This window comes from Peromyscus maniculatus, chromosome 4 (genome assembly GCF_049852395.1).
Source record: "Peromyscus maniculatus bairdii isolate BWxNUB_F1_BW_parent chromosome 4, HU_Pman_BW_mat_3.1, whole genome shotgun sequence".
In the NCBI taxonomy this organism is placed as follows: Eukaryota; Metazoa; Chordata; class Mammalia; order Rodentia; family Cricetidae; genus Peromyscus; species Peromyscus maniculatus.
Genome location: NC_134855.1, coordinates 136,254,178 through 136,272,828, shown reverse-complemented (window position 1 = coordinate 136,272,828; position 18,651 = coordinate 136,254,178). Strand labels below are relative to the sequence as shown.

At 49.6% G+C, this 18,651-nt stretch overlaps 1 protein-coding gene across 13 annotated transcripts in view; it reads right to left on the bottom strand.

Annotated features, from left to right (window-relative positions):
- Window positions 1-18,651, bottom strand: part of Dlgap4 (DLG associated protein 4) — a 158,679-nt gene that overhangs the window by 13,052 nt on the left and 126,976 nt on the right. For 7 of the 13 annotated variants that reach the window (XM_076571043.1, XM_076571041.1, XM_042276644.2 and 4 more), the window contains 3 exons: window positions 9,569-9,930; window positions 6,858-6,946; window positions 5,930-6,342 (listed from right to left, as the gene is read on the bottom strand). In XM_076571043.1, the coding sequence (XP_076427158.1) occupies window positions 5,930-6,342; window positions 6,858-6,946; window positions 9,569-9,930 (864 nt within the window). Of the gene's footprint in view, window positions 1-5,929; window positions 6,343-6,857; window positions 7,255-9,568; window positions 9,931-13,359; window positions 14,123-18,651 lie in introns of those variants that run through there. The other 6 variants (XM_076571044.1, XM_076571042.1, XM_076571046.1 and 3 more) reach the window with 5 other exon arrangements.

The following is an 18,651-nucleotide window of genomic DNA, read 5'->3' as shown; positions in this document are numbered from 1 at the left end:
CAACATTGTTCAATCAGGGTTTGTTCCCTCTTGGCCACAAAGCTGAGTATAAGAAACAGAAGTTTTGAAATGAGACAAGGGAGGAACTAAAGGGTTTGAAAAACTTAGTAATTTCTTTTTTTCAACAACTGGAAGCTCTTCAGGTCTCTTCTTCCCAGGTCTCTCTTCCTTCTACAGGAGCAGAATTAGACTCACCTGGGGGGTCATCTATCATAATGAGAAAGCCACCCATAATTGTCCTGGCACAAAAACCTCCCAGAACATGGCAAACCCTTGCTGATAATCCTGCATCTCCCCTTCAAGCCAGTATTAGGAAAACAGCTAGCAGAGGGCGGCCAGCAGCATCAGGAACTCTGCATCTTGGGGGAGGGAACAAGCAGGGTCAAAGGAGATCTATCGGGAGGGTATCTCTCTGAAAAGGCTCTTACTTCAAGGAATCTCATCAGACAGTGCCAGGTGGGGAGTTTGACTGGGGCGGTACACCTGTCACATGGTAATGCAGGTGTTCTAAGGCGAGCTCAGGGAGGACAGAAACCTTCTGTGGAGCAGAAGGGCAAAAGCTTGGTTGATCTTGATTTTCAGTACAGAGACCATGAAAATGGCTTGCTGCTGGTACAGCCCCAAATTCCAAAATGCTGCATTTTCACAAGCTTTTTAGAAAGCTTAGAAGCCTTACCTCCCAGGGACTGGAAACATATGACCAATGCTTGCTTGTCAGGAGGCAATTAAAATGCTAATGCTGTTTGTCAGGCCACTTTAAGATCCTTTAGAAATTAGGGCTCATGGCAAGGGAGAGCGGTCAGAACACAGGGAAGTTGCTTTGGGTGTGGAAAAAATTAAGGGCAAATAAGGAATCTGGGTTGTGCCTAAGATGCAAGAGAGGGGAAACACTGTGCTAATTAAAGTCTATCAAGGACAAGGCATTGGTGGGAGAGCTCATGGCAGTCTTAAGATGCAGCTTCAAAAAATTAAAGAGAGGTTGATGGCTGCCTGAGTGTTTGGTAAGGTGTGTGGAACAGAGGAATGTCAGCTCTGATAACACCATAGCTTGTAGCAGCAGGGTGGCAGCATTCAGCCATGCAACATGAGGCATGAGAGAGCCCTTAGGGCCTCAGGATGCTGGGGTCTCCAGGCAAGCAGGCCCAGAGAAGGGAGGCACAGACAGGCTGGAACAGTAAAAAAGCTGAATGGAGCCAGCAGCCAAAGTCACACAGTTCCTGTTTACTAGCTGACAGAAAGGCAGCTCAGTATGGTAATTCCACCTTCATTCTAGGGAAAGCTAACTGAAAGTGCCTCTGTAGCTGGGAGTGAAGTTCCAGCAATATTTGTTTGAACTTAGTTGAACTGTTGAATATAGGGGAACTGCAATAAATTTGGGTAAAGGGACTGCCTCCTGGCCGGTGACCGTCTGCCACTGGGCACACTTCCACTAGTTCTGGAATGGCTAGGAAGGCCCAGCGGGGAAGTGGTTTGGGGAGAGGGGAGCAGCGGTGTCCCAAGTGTTACAGCCCCCTAGCAACAGCACTCACCGAATCCTGGGTTCAAAGGATCTGGATACAAAGACTCTAGAGCCGCTGACGAATTAGGCTATGATTTCAAACTTTCAGGGGAGCTATAAGACTGTTATTAGAACTGACTTTTCTGAGCGTCTGCAAACCTCAGAAATGAAACAGTTTTGAGATCACATACAATTTTAACCGTGGTGACTCATGATTCACATACTCTTGGTTTTGTTGGAAGAAAATGTAAATAGTTCTGTTAAGAGATCTCTTTTAGATGTTTGCTAAAGTTTGCAAAGTAGTCCTATAGAGAGCTTGCTTTTGAATGTAACTTTGTAAGAATTGTAAATACATATAGTAATATTCATACTAGTTGTAAATGTGTATAGTAATATTCATACTAGAATTATGTTAATCTGTTGATATTAATGAACCATAGTTTGGTGAAGCTAAGGGAGTCTTTCAGTTTGATACAGTTGCACCAGGAGTTTATTGACTTACTTGATGCATTTGCATCAAGAGTTTATTGATTTAAAAAAGGGCTTGGGCCGGGCGGCGGTGGCGCACGCCTTTAATCCCAGCACTTGGGAGGCAGAGGCAGGCGGATCTCTGTGAGTTCGAGGCTAGCCTGGTCTCCAAAGTGAGTTCCAGGAAAGGCGCAAAGCTATACAGAGAAACCCTGTCTCGAAAAAAACAAAAAAACAAAACAAAACAAAACAAAACAAAACAAAAAAAAAAAAAAAGGGCTTGGTACAGCTAAGGCTGTTATAGACATCCTAGACCCATTCAAAAATCCTTTATCATCCTTTACTCCTTTAATGGGGTGTGTGGCAGCCCTAGGGATTGCTGTGGTTGTTTAAAGTACTTCAAGTAGGGACCAGAGTCAGAGCTGAGTTTAAGCTCTGTACTTCCCCCTGCCAAAGGCTGGTAGTCAGGGATGGGCAATGTTCTTGCTAGCTTCCAACCTAAGATAGAATATGCTTGATGGAAAGTGTATCTCAAGGATATGTAAGGTTGACTGGGGAAGAAGAATGACCTAAGGCAGGGCCAGTCTGAGAGGCCTGAGGGGCCCTTGAATATATTAAGAAGGGGGAGTTGTAGAGACCCACAGAGGTTTCCTAGTGAGAAGTTACTCAGGGTCTGAGACTCTGAGCTTGCTTTAACCAGAAGGCTGCGTAAGGGGATGACTGGACCACGGGTGTGGTTACCAGGTATTTGAAAGGGTCTGCACTTGGCTGTGTGGTATGCTTTGATCTAGCAAGGGGAAGGTCTTTTTGCCCTGCCACTTGGCATTGTTATAAAAGGCCCTTTTGAAGAGTCAGAAGGGGCTGTTAGATTTTGATCCCGGTCCTCCTGAAGCTATCCTGTGTTTCTGTCTGTCTCCTCTCTGCTGTCTTTCTCTCTACAAGTTTCTTATTCCTCTCTCCTCCTCATAGGAACCTTTTAAAAGGTGGGAGCTGGCCTCCTACACTAGCTTGGGCTACAAAGCAAAACCCTAGGGGGAGGAAGAAAAGATGAGCTATCAACCCAGTAACTCTGACACCTGACAGGAATTTCAAGGAGAAAACCCCCAGAACAAATACAAATGAGAAAGAAAGCAGTAGGTTTTTTTTTTTTGTTTTTTGTTTTTTTTTGAAATACAGTCTGACTCTGCAGTCCAGGCTAGTCTCGACTGTTTAGTAGTCTCACTCTGCAGCCCAGGTTAGCCTGGACTGTTTAGTAATACCCCACCTCTGCCTCAAGTGCTGTAATCATGCCACGGCCAACACACTACACATTTTTGTTTTGTTTTATGGAGCGAGATAGTGTCTCTGGGTAGCTGTGCCAGTTGGAATTACATTTACAGATGTAGAATCACCAGGAGATGGGCCTCTGGGCATGCCTATGGGGATTTATTTTGATTTTTGTTTAAGAGATCCATCCACTGTGGGTGGACCAACCATTCCCTGGTTGGGATTCTGGACTAAACAAGCAGAGAGAAAGCTGAGCAGCAGCAAGCATTTACAGCTCTCTGTTCCTAACTGATGTGCAGAGGCCAGCTGTTTCCAGCTCCCTGACTTCCGGTCACAATGGATTGTGCTCTTGAACTGTGAGTCAGGGTAAACCCTTTCTTCTTTAAGTTGCTTCTGTCAGTCTGTTTTGAGACAAGGTCTTACTATGAAGCTCTGGCTGGGCTTGAAACTGCTACATCGATCGGTCTGACCTCAAGTTCATAGAGATTCACTTGCCTCTGCCTCCCAAATGCTGGGGTGAATGCCATCTGGCCCAGCTTTAATTTGTCTTGTTACATTTGCCTATTTGCTCTGTGTGTGGCGGAGGTATGTATGCCACGGCACATGTGTGGCAATCAGAGGGCAACTTGTAGGAGTAAGTGCTTTTCTTCTACCACATAGGTCCCGGAGATTAAACTCAGGTTGTTAGAATCAGTGGTAAGTGCCATTACCTGGAGAGCCATCTTGTCAGCCCTTGTAGTTCATCACAGCCAATAGAAAAAGAAACTACAACAGCAGTCCAGGCTGGCCTCAAATTTATGGTGACCCTCTTGCCCTCTCATGTGCTGGGATTACCATGTGTCACCATTTCTAGCTACATCTGGTTTGTTTGTTTTATTGTTGTTTTTTTTTTTTTTTAATTAATATAAGACTAGTTCTATGGAGCCAAAGACCAAGTCTCCAAGTTAGGCATGCCCAATTAACTATTAGCAAAATAAATGAATAAAGACCTGTCTCATGCACATTGCTAAGGTTTTGCCAGAAAGTAAAGATCCTAAAAGCTTTCAGAAATAAAATCCAAGGGCAGAGAAGCACTACAAGTAATGGAAGCACTACACAATGCTTTTAAGGTTCTGAGAGAAAATGACCTCAGCCATTACATTTCCGTTTCTGCATTGCTACACACACACACACACACACACACACACACACACACACGCACGCACATGTGCATATATATATATATATATATACACACACACACACACACAAATACATACATAGACATGCACGTATGCACGAATATGCATGCATACACACACACACACACACACACACACACACACACACACACACACACGCTGAATGTTATTAGTTTCACCTTTATACCTAAACTGTGAGGTCTGAAGGACATGCTGAGCATCCAGAAAGTTCTCTCAGAATAAAGTTTAGTCCAGAAAAGTGAGACAAAGACCACACAGCTAGCATGTGGTGGGAGCAAAGTGCCCATGGGGAAGGGCCAACGGCAGTACTGAAGAACAGGAGAAGGCCTGCAGCTGGAAACAGATCCAGAGAACATGGCCAGGCCCAAGCAAGCCAAGGGAACCAGGAAAAATAGGAAACCCTAAGAAATCAATACTTAGTAACTTCATTTTAGAGAGGAAACAGAAGGCCATCACACTGCAAAGAAGAAACGTGCAGGTGACCATAGAGCAGACCAGTGACAGGGCCACCGGAGCACCAGGCAGCGGAGCACCAGCTGGCTGCCTCCTGTTAGACACTTGGTGCTCTCTGATCTCTGCCACTGGTTTTTTAAAATACATCCTTATTAAATATATCAGGTACACACCTCACACACACCTCAAGAGTTCTCTGCCCCAAGGTGGGTGTGACATCAAAGCTGGGAACAGGCCCAAAGTATAAAAGAGTATAAACAGACTCTACCAGTGCCCTCTGAATCATCAAAGGTGTCCTTAGAATACATCACCGGGGCCACTGGGACATCCTATTGGCACACGAAGGCTTGTCCATCCTGAACCTTTAGTTGTAGAGGAACTAATGGGGAAGCTGGGCTCTGGCAGAACTTGGTCAGTACAGGGTGATGGCCTGAAGGTTCCCAGAGGCTGCCTCCAATTGCCATGCCCTGACTCAGGCTCCCTGCATACCATTCGTCCCTTCTCCCATAACCCACTTCTGTTTTGGTAGTGCTAGTGGATAAACCCAGGGCTTCCTGCATGCCAGGCCAGCACTACTGCAGGTAGTCCTTGCCAGAGGTCATTTCTTTTTAAGTATGCACAGTACTGACAGAAATTAAGGGGGAAAGCAGAAACTTCTGCCTCTGCATTTATTGTCCCCACCTGCTGAGGCTGGGTCAGATGGCTGTACCTGGTGGGCAGTAAGCACTCAATAAAGAGCTGGGAAGGTATAATTATGGCGCTGCTTTGTGTCCTTTCCACTAATTACCAGTCAGTCCTCACAAGGTGCTGGACTCACATAGCTAGAGATGAAGATCAGAAACAGGTGACTGAGCTGGGATCCTGTGAGGCTGAGCCCACAACCTGCACACCAGGCAGCTACTATCATAATGCCCACATGGGAAGAGGTCAGGTTAGGCAGGTGGAAAGAATGAACACTGAGTGGCAAGCTCACAAAAGTAGCCCAAGAACGGAGCCCATGTTCCCCGAGAGACTCCCAGGGGATCACCCTTGCAAGACCCACCTTCTTCAGAGAGGTTGTTCTCTTTGGTCTCCTTGTCCATCTGGCAGCACCAGCCTTCCAGTCTCTCTGTTTCTGCCTGAAGGAGCTTCAGGAACCAGTAGCCATCCCTGCGGCAGGCCCCCGGCTGGGCTGGCTCTGCTGGGGAGCTGGAGGAGGTCTCCAGCCAAGGGTCGGGTGGGGGCAGCGAAGATGCCTCCAGGGCAGGGTCGCTGTTGTCTCCATAGGAGAGGTTGCGCTTGATCTGGGCAATCTTGGGGGCCTGTCGGGGGCCAGCATCAATGCTGATGGAATTGGGGTGTGGGGTACAGTCTGGGAGACTCCTCTCAGATGACTTACAGCTGGAGTCATTGGCATCCTGGGTATCGGAGTCAGTGTCCCGACGGGAGGACATGCTGTGAGAGGGGGCGCTGCTTCTGTGGGGGCAGGGTGGGGACAAGAAGGAGTGAGTCACCAAGAGGGTCAGAAACCAGCAGCCACCTGACCCGGACACACGGGGAGACAGAGAAACGGATGCATCATCTGCTCACCATGCGCCTGAAGCGGGTCCCCCAGCCCCCGCTCATTCTCTGCTCAGCCCCTGCCCGCCCTGCCCATGCCCACACGCGCACACACACACAAGGACAAGGTCATAAGGTTGTCTGTTTACTGCAGTGGGGCCAGGAAGACCACCAACATCAGGGGAGCTGGGGGCTATAGCCCAGCCCAGCCTTGCTCCCCTTGGGGTGACTGGTCTCAGAGCAAGCGCTCATGTGTCCACCCGCCTGCCCTGCCCTGCCCAGCCCCCACACCTGAGCCGCCAGCACACCCACACCCAGCTTGGTTATTAGAAATCCAGCAAGGAGAAGTGGGTTAGGGAGAGCAGGAGAGGTGAGGCGGAGGGAGGGAGAGGAGAGGGGAAGAGCAGCCACCACACCTCTGTCCAACTTACCGCCAGTCGTCCTCTACCTGAACCCCGATGGACTGGAATTTGGTAGCGGGACTGGGCTCCTCTTTTGGCACTGGCTGAATGCAGTCAACCTTATTGAAGGACAACGACAGCAACGGCACGGAGACAAAGACAAGAATAAAAACAAACACCACACTTGCTGCTGAAATTCACATTAGTGGGACGACGCAAACAGACATGTGGACAGACGGACACAGGCATGCAGACACTGCACGTGGGCCCAAGTAGGGCCAGGTTAAGCCGGGCACTGCTCATTCGCGCAGAGGCGGGAGGGGATGGAGATGACTGGCTTTCCCTACTCTGAGGAGGGCGCCATCACATCGATCGCTTTGGGTCCGTTGTCCTCCGAGAGGTGGGAAGCGCTCCTTCTAGTCCTCTCCTTTACACGGTCAGAGAGAAAAGGACGACGGGAGAGAACACACACAAAGCCACAGCCGTTATCTGGTGTAGTTGAAGCCGAGGGCTGTCTGAAGGCAAAGATCACTCCCCTAACCCTGCTGCGGCCTGGAAGGGGAACTGGTGGGCACCCGCACTCGGAGCCCGTCACAGACAGCAGTTCTCAAGCCCAGAACCCAGAGCCAGCGATGCTACGGGATCCTGTCCCTGGACTTGTCACACTCGCTTTGTAAAGGGGAGGAGATATGGCAGCAGCCACACCCTGGGCCCAACCGTGGAGCCGCCAGCTAAGCCCACCCATCACAGCTCCAATGGAAGGAGGAGTTCACACTTGACCTGGGGCGTGAGAGGTCAGGGTGGGAAGACAGCCTCAGGAGCTGGGATTCTGGGCGCAGGGGTCACAGCAGCTTTCTGGGATAGGAATATTGGCAAGAGCCAGCTTGGGAAGCACAGCTGTCTCCAAAGACCGTGTGAGAACATGGGTGAGGTCGGGTAAAGGGGTGCCCAGGAGGTACTAGGAGCCAGAGTTCTTTTCCTAGTGCCTCACTCTCAATGAAGGCATCAAAGCTGGTCCTGACCTCCTAAGAAGGGAAGAAAACCTGGTCTGGACAAGGAGGTGGTCTTCCCAAACAAAGACATGGTGGTCAGGACCAAGGGTCCAATACTGGGCAACTTCCTATGTTGTAAGAATCCCACCTAGAGAGGCTGTAAGGGGCAAGTGCTGGTCACGCATGAAGAAACCCAGCTGGGAGCCAGGATCTGTCCAACTTCCTTCCTGTATGTGGGGGAACAGAAGGCCAGAGCTGTCTCTTGGGAACCCAGGCAAAGATAAAGAACTGCCTGCGTTTTTGGTTCTGTTCAGTCTCCCCTCTGCATGCATCCCTTGCTCCTTTTTCACTCTAGTGGTTTTTGTTTCTTAATTATTCTTTTTTTTGTTTTAGTTTTTCAAGACAGGGTTTCTCTGTGTAGTTTTGGTGCCTTTCCTGGATCTTGTTCTGCAGACCCTTGAATTCAGAGATCCACCTGGCTCTGCCTCCCGAGTGCTGGGGTTAAAGGCGTGAGCCACCACCGCCCAGTTGATTATCTATTCTTATTTTATGTACACTGGTGTTTTGCTGCATGTATGTCTATGTGAGGAGGTCAGATCTTAGAGTTACAGACAGTTGTGAGCTGCCATGTGGGTGCTGGGAATTGAAGCAGGTCCTCTGGAAGAGCAGTCAGTGCTCTTAACTGCTGAGCAATCTCTCCAGCTCCTACACTCTAGTGTTTTGTCATCAACCTGATCACATTTACTCTGGCTACTGAGACAGACATTCCTGTAGCCCTAACACCACTTCAACACACTCTACCTTGTTCTCAACCCTCCCACTGGTTTGGAACTACTCCACCATCTCCCCACCCCAATGCCCTCACCTCCTTCCACTACAGCTGGCCTAGCCTCACTCACTGCCTTCTGCTGTAGTCTGGAGGTCCAGCCAGCTAGCAGAGGACTCTCTGGCTTAGATCAGTTCTTGAAAACTGCAAGGCTGAGCTCCGGTTTGCCTCACTCAGCTAACAGAAGACAGACACCTGACACTGGTGCTGTGAGGCAGTGGAGTTGGGTAAGCTGGAGGCCGTGGATGTAAGTATACAGTGGATTTGGCTTTGAGATGGAACTTGGCACTTGGGCCACAGGGCCCTGCTTATTTGGACCCTTTTCCATGAAGGGAGACAGAGAGACTGCCATCACACTTCTCACTTAGCCATGGGTCTGGTGCTTCAAGCGACCTACCTGTCCCCAAGGCCTGAGTGGGCTCTGGGTCAAGTTCCCCTTGAACAACCCCCATGGCTCAAGGGCCCTGGTCCCAGGCTTCTAGCCCAGCAGCGTCTATGCTCCACGATGCCCCCCGCTGCCAAGCGGGGCCATGGCTTCCGTACCGAGCTGACCTTGGATTAGAGAACTGTTAGCCAGCCCCACCTCCCATGGGTTGTCTGGCAGGGCAAAGGATGGAGTGGACAGACAGACAGTGGACAGCAAACAGTGTACAGGAGCTCGCTGGCTGAGTGTAACTACATTCACCGGGACAACCCACTGGAGGATCAGAAACATGTCCACAGCTGTGGACCTGCAGCACGGGCGGCTGTACATAAGCGAGTGTGGCTACAGGCAGAATTTGGTTCAGCCACTTGGGGCAGATGCCCCGAATAGACAGACAAAAACACCTCTTCCCGGGAGACCTAGTGGGCCTCCACTAGATGTAATTACAAGCAGGCCGGTGCACGGAGTAGACAGAAGACAGTGCAAAAGGGACTCCTACTTGTATTCCTATTGATGACAGTTTCCTTTTGGGAATGGCCTCGGAATGGGACTCAGAGCTCGTCAATGTCCCTTGTTCACTCTTCAGAGCTGCATGCTTAGGGGGTGGTTCTGGAGCTTCAGGGCCTGGGCTGATTCCACCGCGTGTCACACTGGGTGGCCGGGTACTGCTGTCCAGGCTGTCCGATGAGTTGCTCAAGCCCGACTGGCTCGTCACTTCGCTCTTGTGGTCTTGACTGTCCAGGTAGGTGTCCTGAGCAGACTCAGTACTGCTCTGGACGGTGACTGAGATGAACGGCTTTGATGTAGTACGGGGAGGGACCGGCGGTGGGGTCTTCTTATATGCCACTAGGCATGATGAACCTGTGGATGGGAGAGAGGAGGGCAAGGTGAAGGTGAAGCCTCTAACCCTTAAAGGCCCTTTCTGGGCCAAGGCCCTGTCTGACTTGGCCAAGCTCTGACCTCAGCCAGAGAGCTCTGAAGCAAGAGGATGAGAGTCACACACAGCAATGACCACTACAGGTGCATAGGTCCTGTTGACCCTCTTGCAAGGCCAGATCTTGTGGAGAAGGCATACTATTTAAGATGCTCTCCACAAGGCTGTGGCAAAGCATGACCAATGTCAGGAAGAGGAACTTATCTTGCCTTCCCCAGATCACTCTGTGACCCTTCGGGTCCTGCAGTTTCTTAGTCTTTTTTCTAACTCTCCTTCCCCACTCCCTCTGTGTGGACAAAATAATAGCACACACTTTGCTGCTCTCACCCACTTACTCTTCCTACAAAGACCGCACACAGCAGCCTGCTGCCCCCAAGACTCCACCCTGCCTGATCCTTCTTTCTGTTCCTGCTAAGAGTCAGGAAAACAGGCACTACCCAAGGTCTGAGTCACCTGGGGGCTGGCATGCAGCAGGGCACACATCAGCATAGGCTACTGCTTGCTTCCCAGGCTGCACTATCTGGAACCAGATTAATTCTTCCAGCAGTGCTGCATCTGAATAGGGACCTTTCTCAGTCCTGTCCTTCTAAGTGCCTTCTCCTATAAGGGCCCACCAAAGCAAGCCCCTACCTGGGAGCAGAAGGACTCATCATAGAGATGGTACCCACTCAATGATAGTCTACAAAATAAGGCCCAGGGACACAGAGGCTGGACAAGGGACACAGGAGAAAGTCCTCTATCTGTGAGTAGAGAGCATCACTACACACCTGATAGAATGGCTATGAGAAAGTGATACAATCAAACACTAAGGCTGTGGAGAAACTGAATGAGACATACAACCACCTTAGAAAAAGGATTGGCATTTTCTTATAAAATTAAACATGCAATTATCACACAACTCAGCAAGAATAATCAGGCAAGTAGCACATAGAAATAAACATGCATGTTCAGGCAACTCTCTTTGTAAAACCCAGGAACTGAAAACAAGTAGCTAAGTGATTGAACGGTGGCACATCTATACTAGGGAATAGTGAGAAGAAATTAACTAAGCCACATGATGACTTGAATGACTCTCACGTCGCTTGTGCCTAGTGGGTAAAGCAATTCCCCAAAGTTCACAGTGAATGACTATTTTTATAACATTCTTGAAGTGGCCAGATTTTTTCACAGAATGAAGACAGATTAGTAACTGCCAGGGCTGAGGGAATACTAGGGGAGAAGACAATGAGGAAGACCGGAGGGAAGTCAGTAAAGTGGACTCCTACACGTGCAGTGACTGGAACTGTGACCACGGCATCATTATGGGAACTCCACATGAGAAGAAACTGCACTCACTGAAAACGCACTAGTGTGTGCACACAGACGGAAATCCAAGTGAGATGGGTGGTCTGTGTCTTTGCTGGCATCCTGGTGTGATGCCATTCTACAGTGTGTAAGAGTCCTGGAAAGAGGCTACAGGGCAATCCAGGTCACCTTCCATATTGTTTCTTGCTCTGCACATAAACCTGCAGATGAGTGGTGCTAAAGTAGCAGAGGCTAGAGCAGAAATGGTCATGAGGCTGGCGACTAGCCTGCACAGCGGAGGTGAGGTGTCTGCGTGCTTCCAGTCAGGAGTTCTCACTTCCCACTCCAAACTTCCCAGCTGTGCTCAGGCCTCTGGAGGAAACAGGACTGCCTCACATACACTCACCTACAGTCTTTGTCACTAAATTAAGGGGAGAGCACTGAGGATGTGGGGGACAGCTACACCTCTGGGCTAGAAGAAAGACCATAGGAGAGATGAGAGGAGGGCTCAGGTCATTTTATATATATATAATTATATATATTATATATTTATGACCTTCCTCTGCCCTCCCCAATGCATGAGAAGGGGCAGGCCCTACTACACAAGCTGACAGACTAAAGTTGGGTCATTCATGTTGCTGTACTTAACTTTGTGGCTCTGTAAGGTGGGGGTATCTATCATACCCACTTTACAGATGGGTACATACAGCTCAGAATGCTAGAGAATATGCCCAGAGTTAGCAGTGCTCATTGGCAACCACATCTACTAGACTGCACAGCCTACCTCACCATTTCCTAGGCCTTGGGACCCTCTCAGCTGGGCACAGAGGCATAGGCATACTCAAGCCCAGATCCTACTGCTAGGGTAGGAAGGATCTAGACTGAAGGCAGAGACCTGGCCTTAGGGGCAGGAATTTGCTTTCTGGGCTTCCCAGTGTCCTCATCGATTCAGTGTTTCCAACTGGCAAGAACACACCACAGTCACACGGCCCTTGGCAAGCTCAAAGCATCGCCATCCCACTCTCACTCTGGGATAGATGCACCACTGTGACTGAGGGCAAGAGCCCTTCTCCTGCTTGTCTGAAGTTATCCTATTCTGGGAAAGGTCTTGAAGCCAGGAAGCAGCATGAACCAGACAAGCCCAAGTTCAAATCCCACTCTGTCGTTCACCAGTTGTGACAGTCACCTCACAGAAAGGAATGACGACACAGGCTACGTCACGGAAGCCAGGCTCTGCATGGCCCAGCACGGAATGGTCTACCGACATCTAGGAAAGAGGGAACGAGGCCAGATCTCTAAGTCCCCAGCTACTAGGTCTGTGACCAGCACGGGGAGAGGGAGGACTCCACAACAAGATGAACATACAGGGCAATTATTAAAACCAATGCCGCCAGAGCCCTGCATCAGGGCTGACTTACTAAGGTTTCAGGAATGGGAATGCCTGGCCGAAACGTCCCAGAGGAAGCAGGTTTCAGTGGTGGTGGTGGTGGGGTTTATGCCCAAGATCAATTCACTGAAGGCAGCACTAATTTGCTCAAAATACTCAAGAAAGAACCCACCTCTTAAGGGGAGGGAGCAACTCAGAATTAGACAGGATCCTTGTCCTCATCTGTGTGGTGGGGCAGATACTGGCTGAGTTAGTATGTATGGTAGTTGCAAAAATGTTCTGTCTCCCAGGAGACAAGGGTTCTACCACAGCCAGGGGTCTAGACAGAAGTCGGAGTTCTAGCCTCTCTCTCAAGGCTTTCACAGGGCCAGGGTTTGGCTGCAGAACACAGAGGCCTGAATGCTGGCATAGAAGAATGAATGTGTGAGGCTAGACCAAAGGCAGTGAGGGCTGGACAGACAGGTACAGGAAAAGTGAACTCTTCTTGGATTCTTTGTCTCTGGGATATAGGCCACAGCTAAATAAGGGCTAAGATTAGCAGAGGGGACCTGGGGCTCCCTAGGGGAAGGCATACCTCTGCTGGGCCCTGACCTCACACAGAAGTGCTCTCATTTCCCTCGTGTGAACACAGGCTAGGGCCTGAGTTTGGCTCTTGCCAGCACCTCATTCAGGCCACCTCTCCCACCTCAGTGTGCTCAAGTGTCATCTCCTCTTCTGTCACCTAGGGACCTGCATCCACCTACAGTCCCACCTTTAAGGATTCACTTGTCACGTGCGAGAGGCCGGAGGCGGCAGTGGGACTCCGTTTTGGCACAGGCTCAGGACAATGACTCAAGGGCTGAAGGCTGTCAATAAATAACTGTTGGATGAGAAAACGAACCTCATTACTGCTACCCAAACCTAAAACTGCCAAAAATGATTGGTGCAGGTTAGGTGCATTCCTGTACCGTAATCCTAGAACCTGTTTGAGTTCAGGGATGCTCCAAGTTCTATGTAGGCCTGGCCAACACAGTGAATTCCAGGCCAGTCAGGGCTCAGAGTGACACCCTCCTTCTTTGTGGGTAACAGTACTTGCTGTGTAAGCACGAAGACCCCATAAAAGCTGGGTGTGGCTGTACGTTCCTGTACCCTCAGTGCTAGGGGTAGGGGAGACAGAAGGATGGAAGGGCTCATGGCCTCCTGCTTACCTAGACCGACAGCGTGACTCAGTGGGTAAAGGTGCTTACAGCCAAAGCCAACAGCTAAGAGTTCGAACCCAGGAACCCACATGTAAGAGAGAACTAACTCCCATAGTTATCCTGACTTCCACGTGCACACTGCAGTGCATACGCACACATGCCAAATAAATGTAATAAAAAATTGAAAACAAAAACAAAAACAAGGGAGCTCAGTCCAGTATGCTCCTGCTTCACAGAAATGAGGAGAAAAACAGAACACCTGATATCCTCCCCCGGTCTCCACACCTGCACACGTGTACACACACACACACACACACACACACACGATATATATATAATATATATTTATATAACATATAATAAATAATATATATTAAAATTAGTCAGGCATGGCAGCACATTTCTTTAATCACTAGGGAGGTAGGGGCAGGCCTGGAAGTTTGAGGACAGCCTGGTACAAAGAGTTCCAGGGCAGCCAGGGATGTTACACAGAGAAACCCCGCATCAGAAAAAACCAAAACCAAAAAAACAAATCAAAAAAACCCCTAAAGAATAGAGTAAACTTTAACGGTGGGGAGGTGGCTCAGTGGGTAAAGGGTTTGCTCTGCAAGCACAAGGACCTGAATTTGGAACCCCAAAACCCACATAAAAGCTGAGCACGGGGGTATTCCCATGTAACCCCAGCACTAGGGGGGGGGGGAGGGCACAGACAGGTGGATCCCAGGGGGTTGTTGTTGGCCAGTCTAGCTGAATTGGTAAGTCCTGGTTTCAGTGAGAAACTTTTTTTTTTTTTTTTTTTTTTTTTTTTAAGATTTATTTATTTATTGTGTATGCAGAAGAGGGCACCAGATCTCATTACAGATGGTTGTGAACCACCATGTGGTTGCTGGGAATTGAACTCGAGACCTCTGGAAGAGCAGTCAGTGCTCTTAACTTCTGAGCCATCTCTCCAGCCCCCAGTGAGAAACTTTTTATTTCAATAATGTGGATAAAGGAATAAAGGAATAAGGCAATCAAGGAAGACAGTTGACACCAGCCTCTGGCATCCACAGGTGCAGGGCTCTTTTCTGGTCCCCACTAACCTTTCTGTGGGCTTCCACTCCTCCCACTCTGTCAGTGTGCCTCCTCCAAACATACCACGTGTTCAAGTGTCTTTACAAATGTCCCTATCCAGACAGACCCTTTCTCCATCCTTGCACTTCCTGTCCTATCAGCTCCTCCACCCTGTATCCTCCCCTCTCCATCCACCGGAGCACTCAGGGGTAGGGTTGTGCTTGCTATTAATCATGGTGCTTGTGTGTTGGTATCCAGTACCTAGCTTAGAGGCCGCAAAGACACCATCTGCCAAATCAACTTCAGAGGGAGGCAAATGGCCTAGAGACCTAAGATGGTAGAACTGAACAGCATAGCTCTGCTTTCTCAGGACTGATTGCTGCCTCCCTGCCCTCAGAGATGGTGTAGGTGCCGGGGTTTATAACATAGCTTAAATGTCTACCAACTAACTCTTGGTTCATTAATGGAAAGTTCTGGCTTTCCCTGAGGAGTCTGGGTGTGAGCATGCTTTCAGTATAACTGTCTGCGGATCCCTGTACTTAATTTCAAAGATCTTGAGTGAAGAGTGCTAAGCTACAGCATGATGACTCGTCTATACCTCCCAAGCACATGCTTGCCCACCTACCACTTAGCCATGCAGGCCCCTCATGCCAAGGCAGAAGCCAATTTGCAACAGTCTCAATGTAGTGATGCTACATCCTTGCCTTTCAGCACACAAATCCTCATTTCTTTGAAGTAGGTGACCAGTGTATTTCATTTCTGCCTTTTGCTTCAAGATTTCCTCTGGCAGGCACAGCTTAGTGGTGCCTGCCTATGACTTACCACGTGGGAGGTAGAGGCAAGAGGATCAAGAGTTCAAAGCTAGCCTCCACTACATAGCAAGTTCAAGATCAGTTGGGATTACAATGAGACTGTATCAAAAAGCAAAACATTAAAAAAGATTTTACCCATTGTCAGATCAGATGAATGTTTCTACATTCTGCTGTTTAAAGCCAGAGTGTCTGTGTTAGCTAGACAGCATCAGACAATCAGGGTGGCTGGGACTCCATCTCCTAAGGGATCTGGAGGCCACAGCAGCCCCTAAGAAGCTAGCTTCTACAAGTGCTTTGCTTGGGAGCTGGGCTGGGTGATCCCAAGGCCATTGCTGTCCTCAGGCTGCTGGCCCTTGGGGCACAGTGGGGATAGAGGAGAAAGGCCCTAGATACCTCAAGGAATGGATGTCAGTAGTCACAGACAGGAGGGAAACAGGGACCGACCTTACAGAGTCATAGGAGGCCTGCCAGGCTCCAGGCTCCACATGAGCAGATGGGGTGGCCTCAGACACAAGTTCCCTTATTCCCTCTAGTGGTGCTGCTAGGCCTGAAGATCTCACTCCCTCTCCCACTCAACAAGAAGCTGCCAACCCTAAGCTAGAACAGGACACGCCTTTGTGTGTTATGGCAGAAACTGCTCAGAGATGCCACCATCTGATCCCAGGTTTCTCTCCCCTTCCTGTCCCCACCCCAGAAGTGGGGAAGCAGGGAAGCATTCTGTGCAGCAAAGCCAGCGTCAGGGACAGGCTGCCCTCTCAGAGCCACTGTCCCGCGGACGGCTGCTGTGTGCGGTGTCTCAAGACGACAACACTGGACTGGCAACCCCTTTCATACCAGTGCTTTCCCGAGTCCCAAGCTGACACCCACTGTACACCGGGGAAGGGCAGAGGCACCTCATGAGATGCTCTTCACCCACAGGGTGCCCAAGGGCTGCTCCACAGTGGAGTGCTCCCAACGGCTTCTCCACCCTTCTCTTCTCTCCATCTTCAGCTACCCTCACCTGCATCATCTACACACTGCTGCTCTATGGACTTTTGCCTCCTGTTCTACACTTCCTGTCCTCCTTCCATCCTGGTCCCTGGAAGAATCCAACTGGCGGCACTATGAGACCTTTCAATCTCAAAGGTCCATGGAGCTGGAGAGATGGCTCAGTGGTTAAGGGCACTGACTGCTTTCAGAGGACACAGGTTCAATTCCCAGCACCCACATGGCAGCTCACAACTGTCTGTAACTCCAGTTCCAGGGGGACCTGACACCCTCCCACGGACATACAATCAGGCAAAACACCAATGCACATAAAAAAGAAAAAAGGTGCAACCTACCCTCTCAGGGACTCCAGTATCTGCACCTGCTTTAGGCTCCAGTGTCCACAGAAACCAACAGGTTACAAAGGTGTCACACAAGTAACAGCAACAAAGCTCAAGGAGCTGGCCCTGGCCTTGGCACACTGCTCAGAAGCTACACAGCAGTCCCATCGGTAATGACGATGAGGGGAACGGAGGCCAGGCCTTACCAAGAGCTCCGGTGATCAGCTGACCCTCGTGTTCGTGGCTTCTCTAGCAACTCTCTAACTGTAACCACAAACCCTGGGGCTTTTATGGTCATTCTGACATGTGTATCCGAAGCACACACTCCCAACAGACAGAGGTGACACTCTGCTTTCTCATGTTGGTTCTCATCCAGTCAGCAAGTGTCCTTTTCACGCTGTTTACTGCTGTGCTTTTCCTGGTTTGCTGGAGGCCTGTTTAATGGATCCCAAGCATACTGCAGAAGGGGTACTCAGTGTCCATTGACAAGAAATGCTTCACGGAAAAAAAATGTTAGATACACTTTATTCAGTGTGGGAGCCCGTTCTCGGGTTCCTCGTGGCTTTACCCAGCAGGTCTGCATAGAGGATGATCAGGACCACGGGCCTGAGTGCAGGTGTCTGAGATGGTCTGCACTTGGCTGTGCTGGGGGAGGAGGTTTTTTGCTCCACCCCTTGGCGTCTCTATAAAAACCCTGGGCCAGAGACAGTCGGGGCCCGTTGGAAAAGGTTCCAGGCTATCCTTTATTTTCTATCTGTTTATCTCTGCAAGACTCTCTGCAATAAATCCTTCTATCTAATATTTCCTGCTGCTCACACTCAAGAAAACTCTGGGGAGCTGTGGGGTTGGTGGGTAAATGCCCCACAATTCAGGCTAGAGTCATACTGCTCTTGGCCATGAGTTCAACATTAACACACCGATTTTATACTAAATAATGAGTCTTTTAGTGGAAACACACATGAAATAAGATTGTGTACTGATTGACTGGGAGAAATTGTGACCAGAGGCTTAGTGTGTCCCTGTATTTCCTACAGAAGCCAGGGTTTGGTATTCGATGACCCTGGGAACATAATTACCATGAGTAATAAGAACTATATGGTAGCTGACTGGATCCTCAAATCCAGACGTGAGGCAGTTGTTTCTGCCCCGCTTCACAGAGGGGGATACACAGAAAGCACGGGCCGGGAGTACCACTCCCTACATCCTGCAGCACTCTGTGAGGGGTCGGTCATAAAGAGGCCACAGCTCTGACCATCCACAGAAGGGGTCTGGGGAGGAGCCAAGGTTATGACATGGGGTGTTTTCCAGTACTCATGGGGTGAACCACTACCACTCCTGAAACCAGCTTTCTGAACAAAACAGGGTGTGCCTACCTCCTGGGAAACAGACCAGGGCCCTTCTGGAAGACACAAAGTTTGGGTGGATGGCCAGACCCACTGGCAAGGAGCAGGGCAGGATGGGCCAAGGTACAGCAGGACAGACACTGAGCAGAGCAGAGCTTGGCAAAATTTTAGGTGGTGAAGAGGAGCTTGGGAGAGAGGCCAAGAGAGAAAAGAGTAGCCTTCTCTCAGCACGGTTCTCAACTTCCCAGGGCTGGCCTGCATAATGGGAACCTCCTTCATGTCCA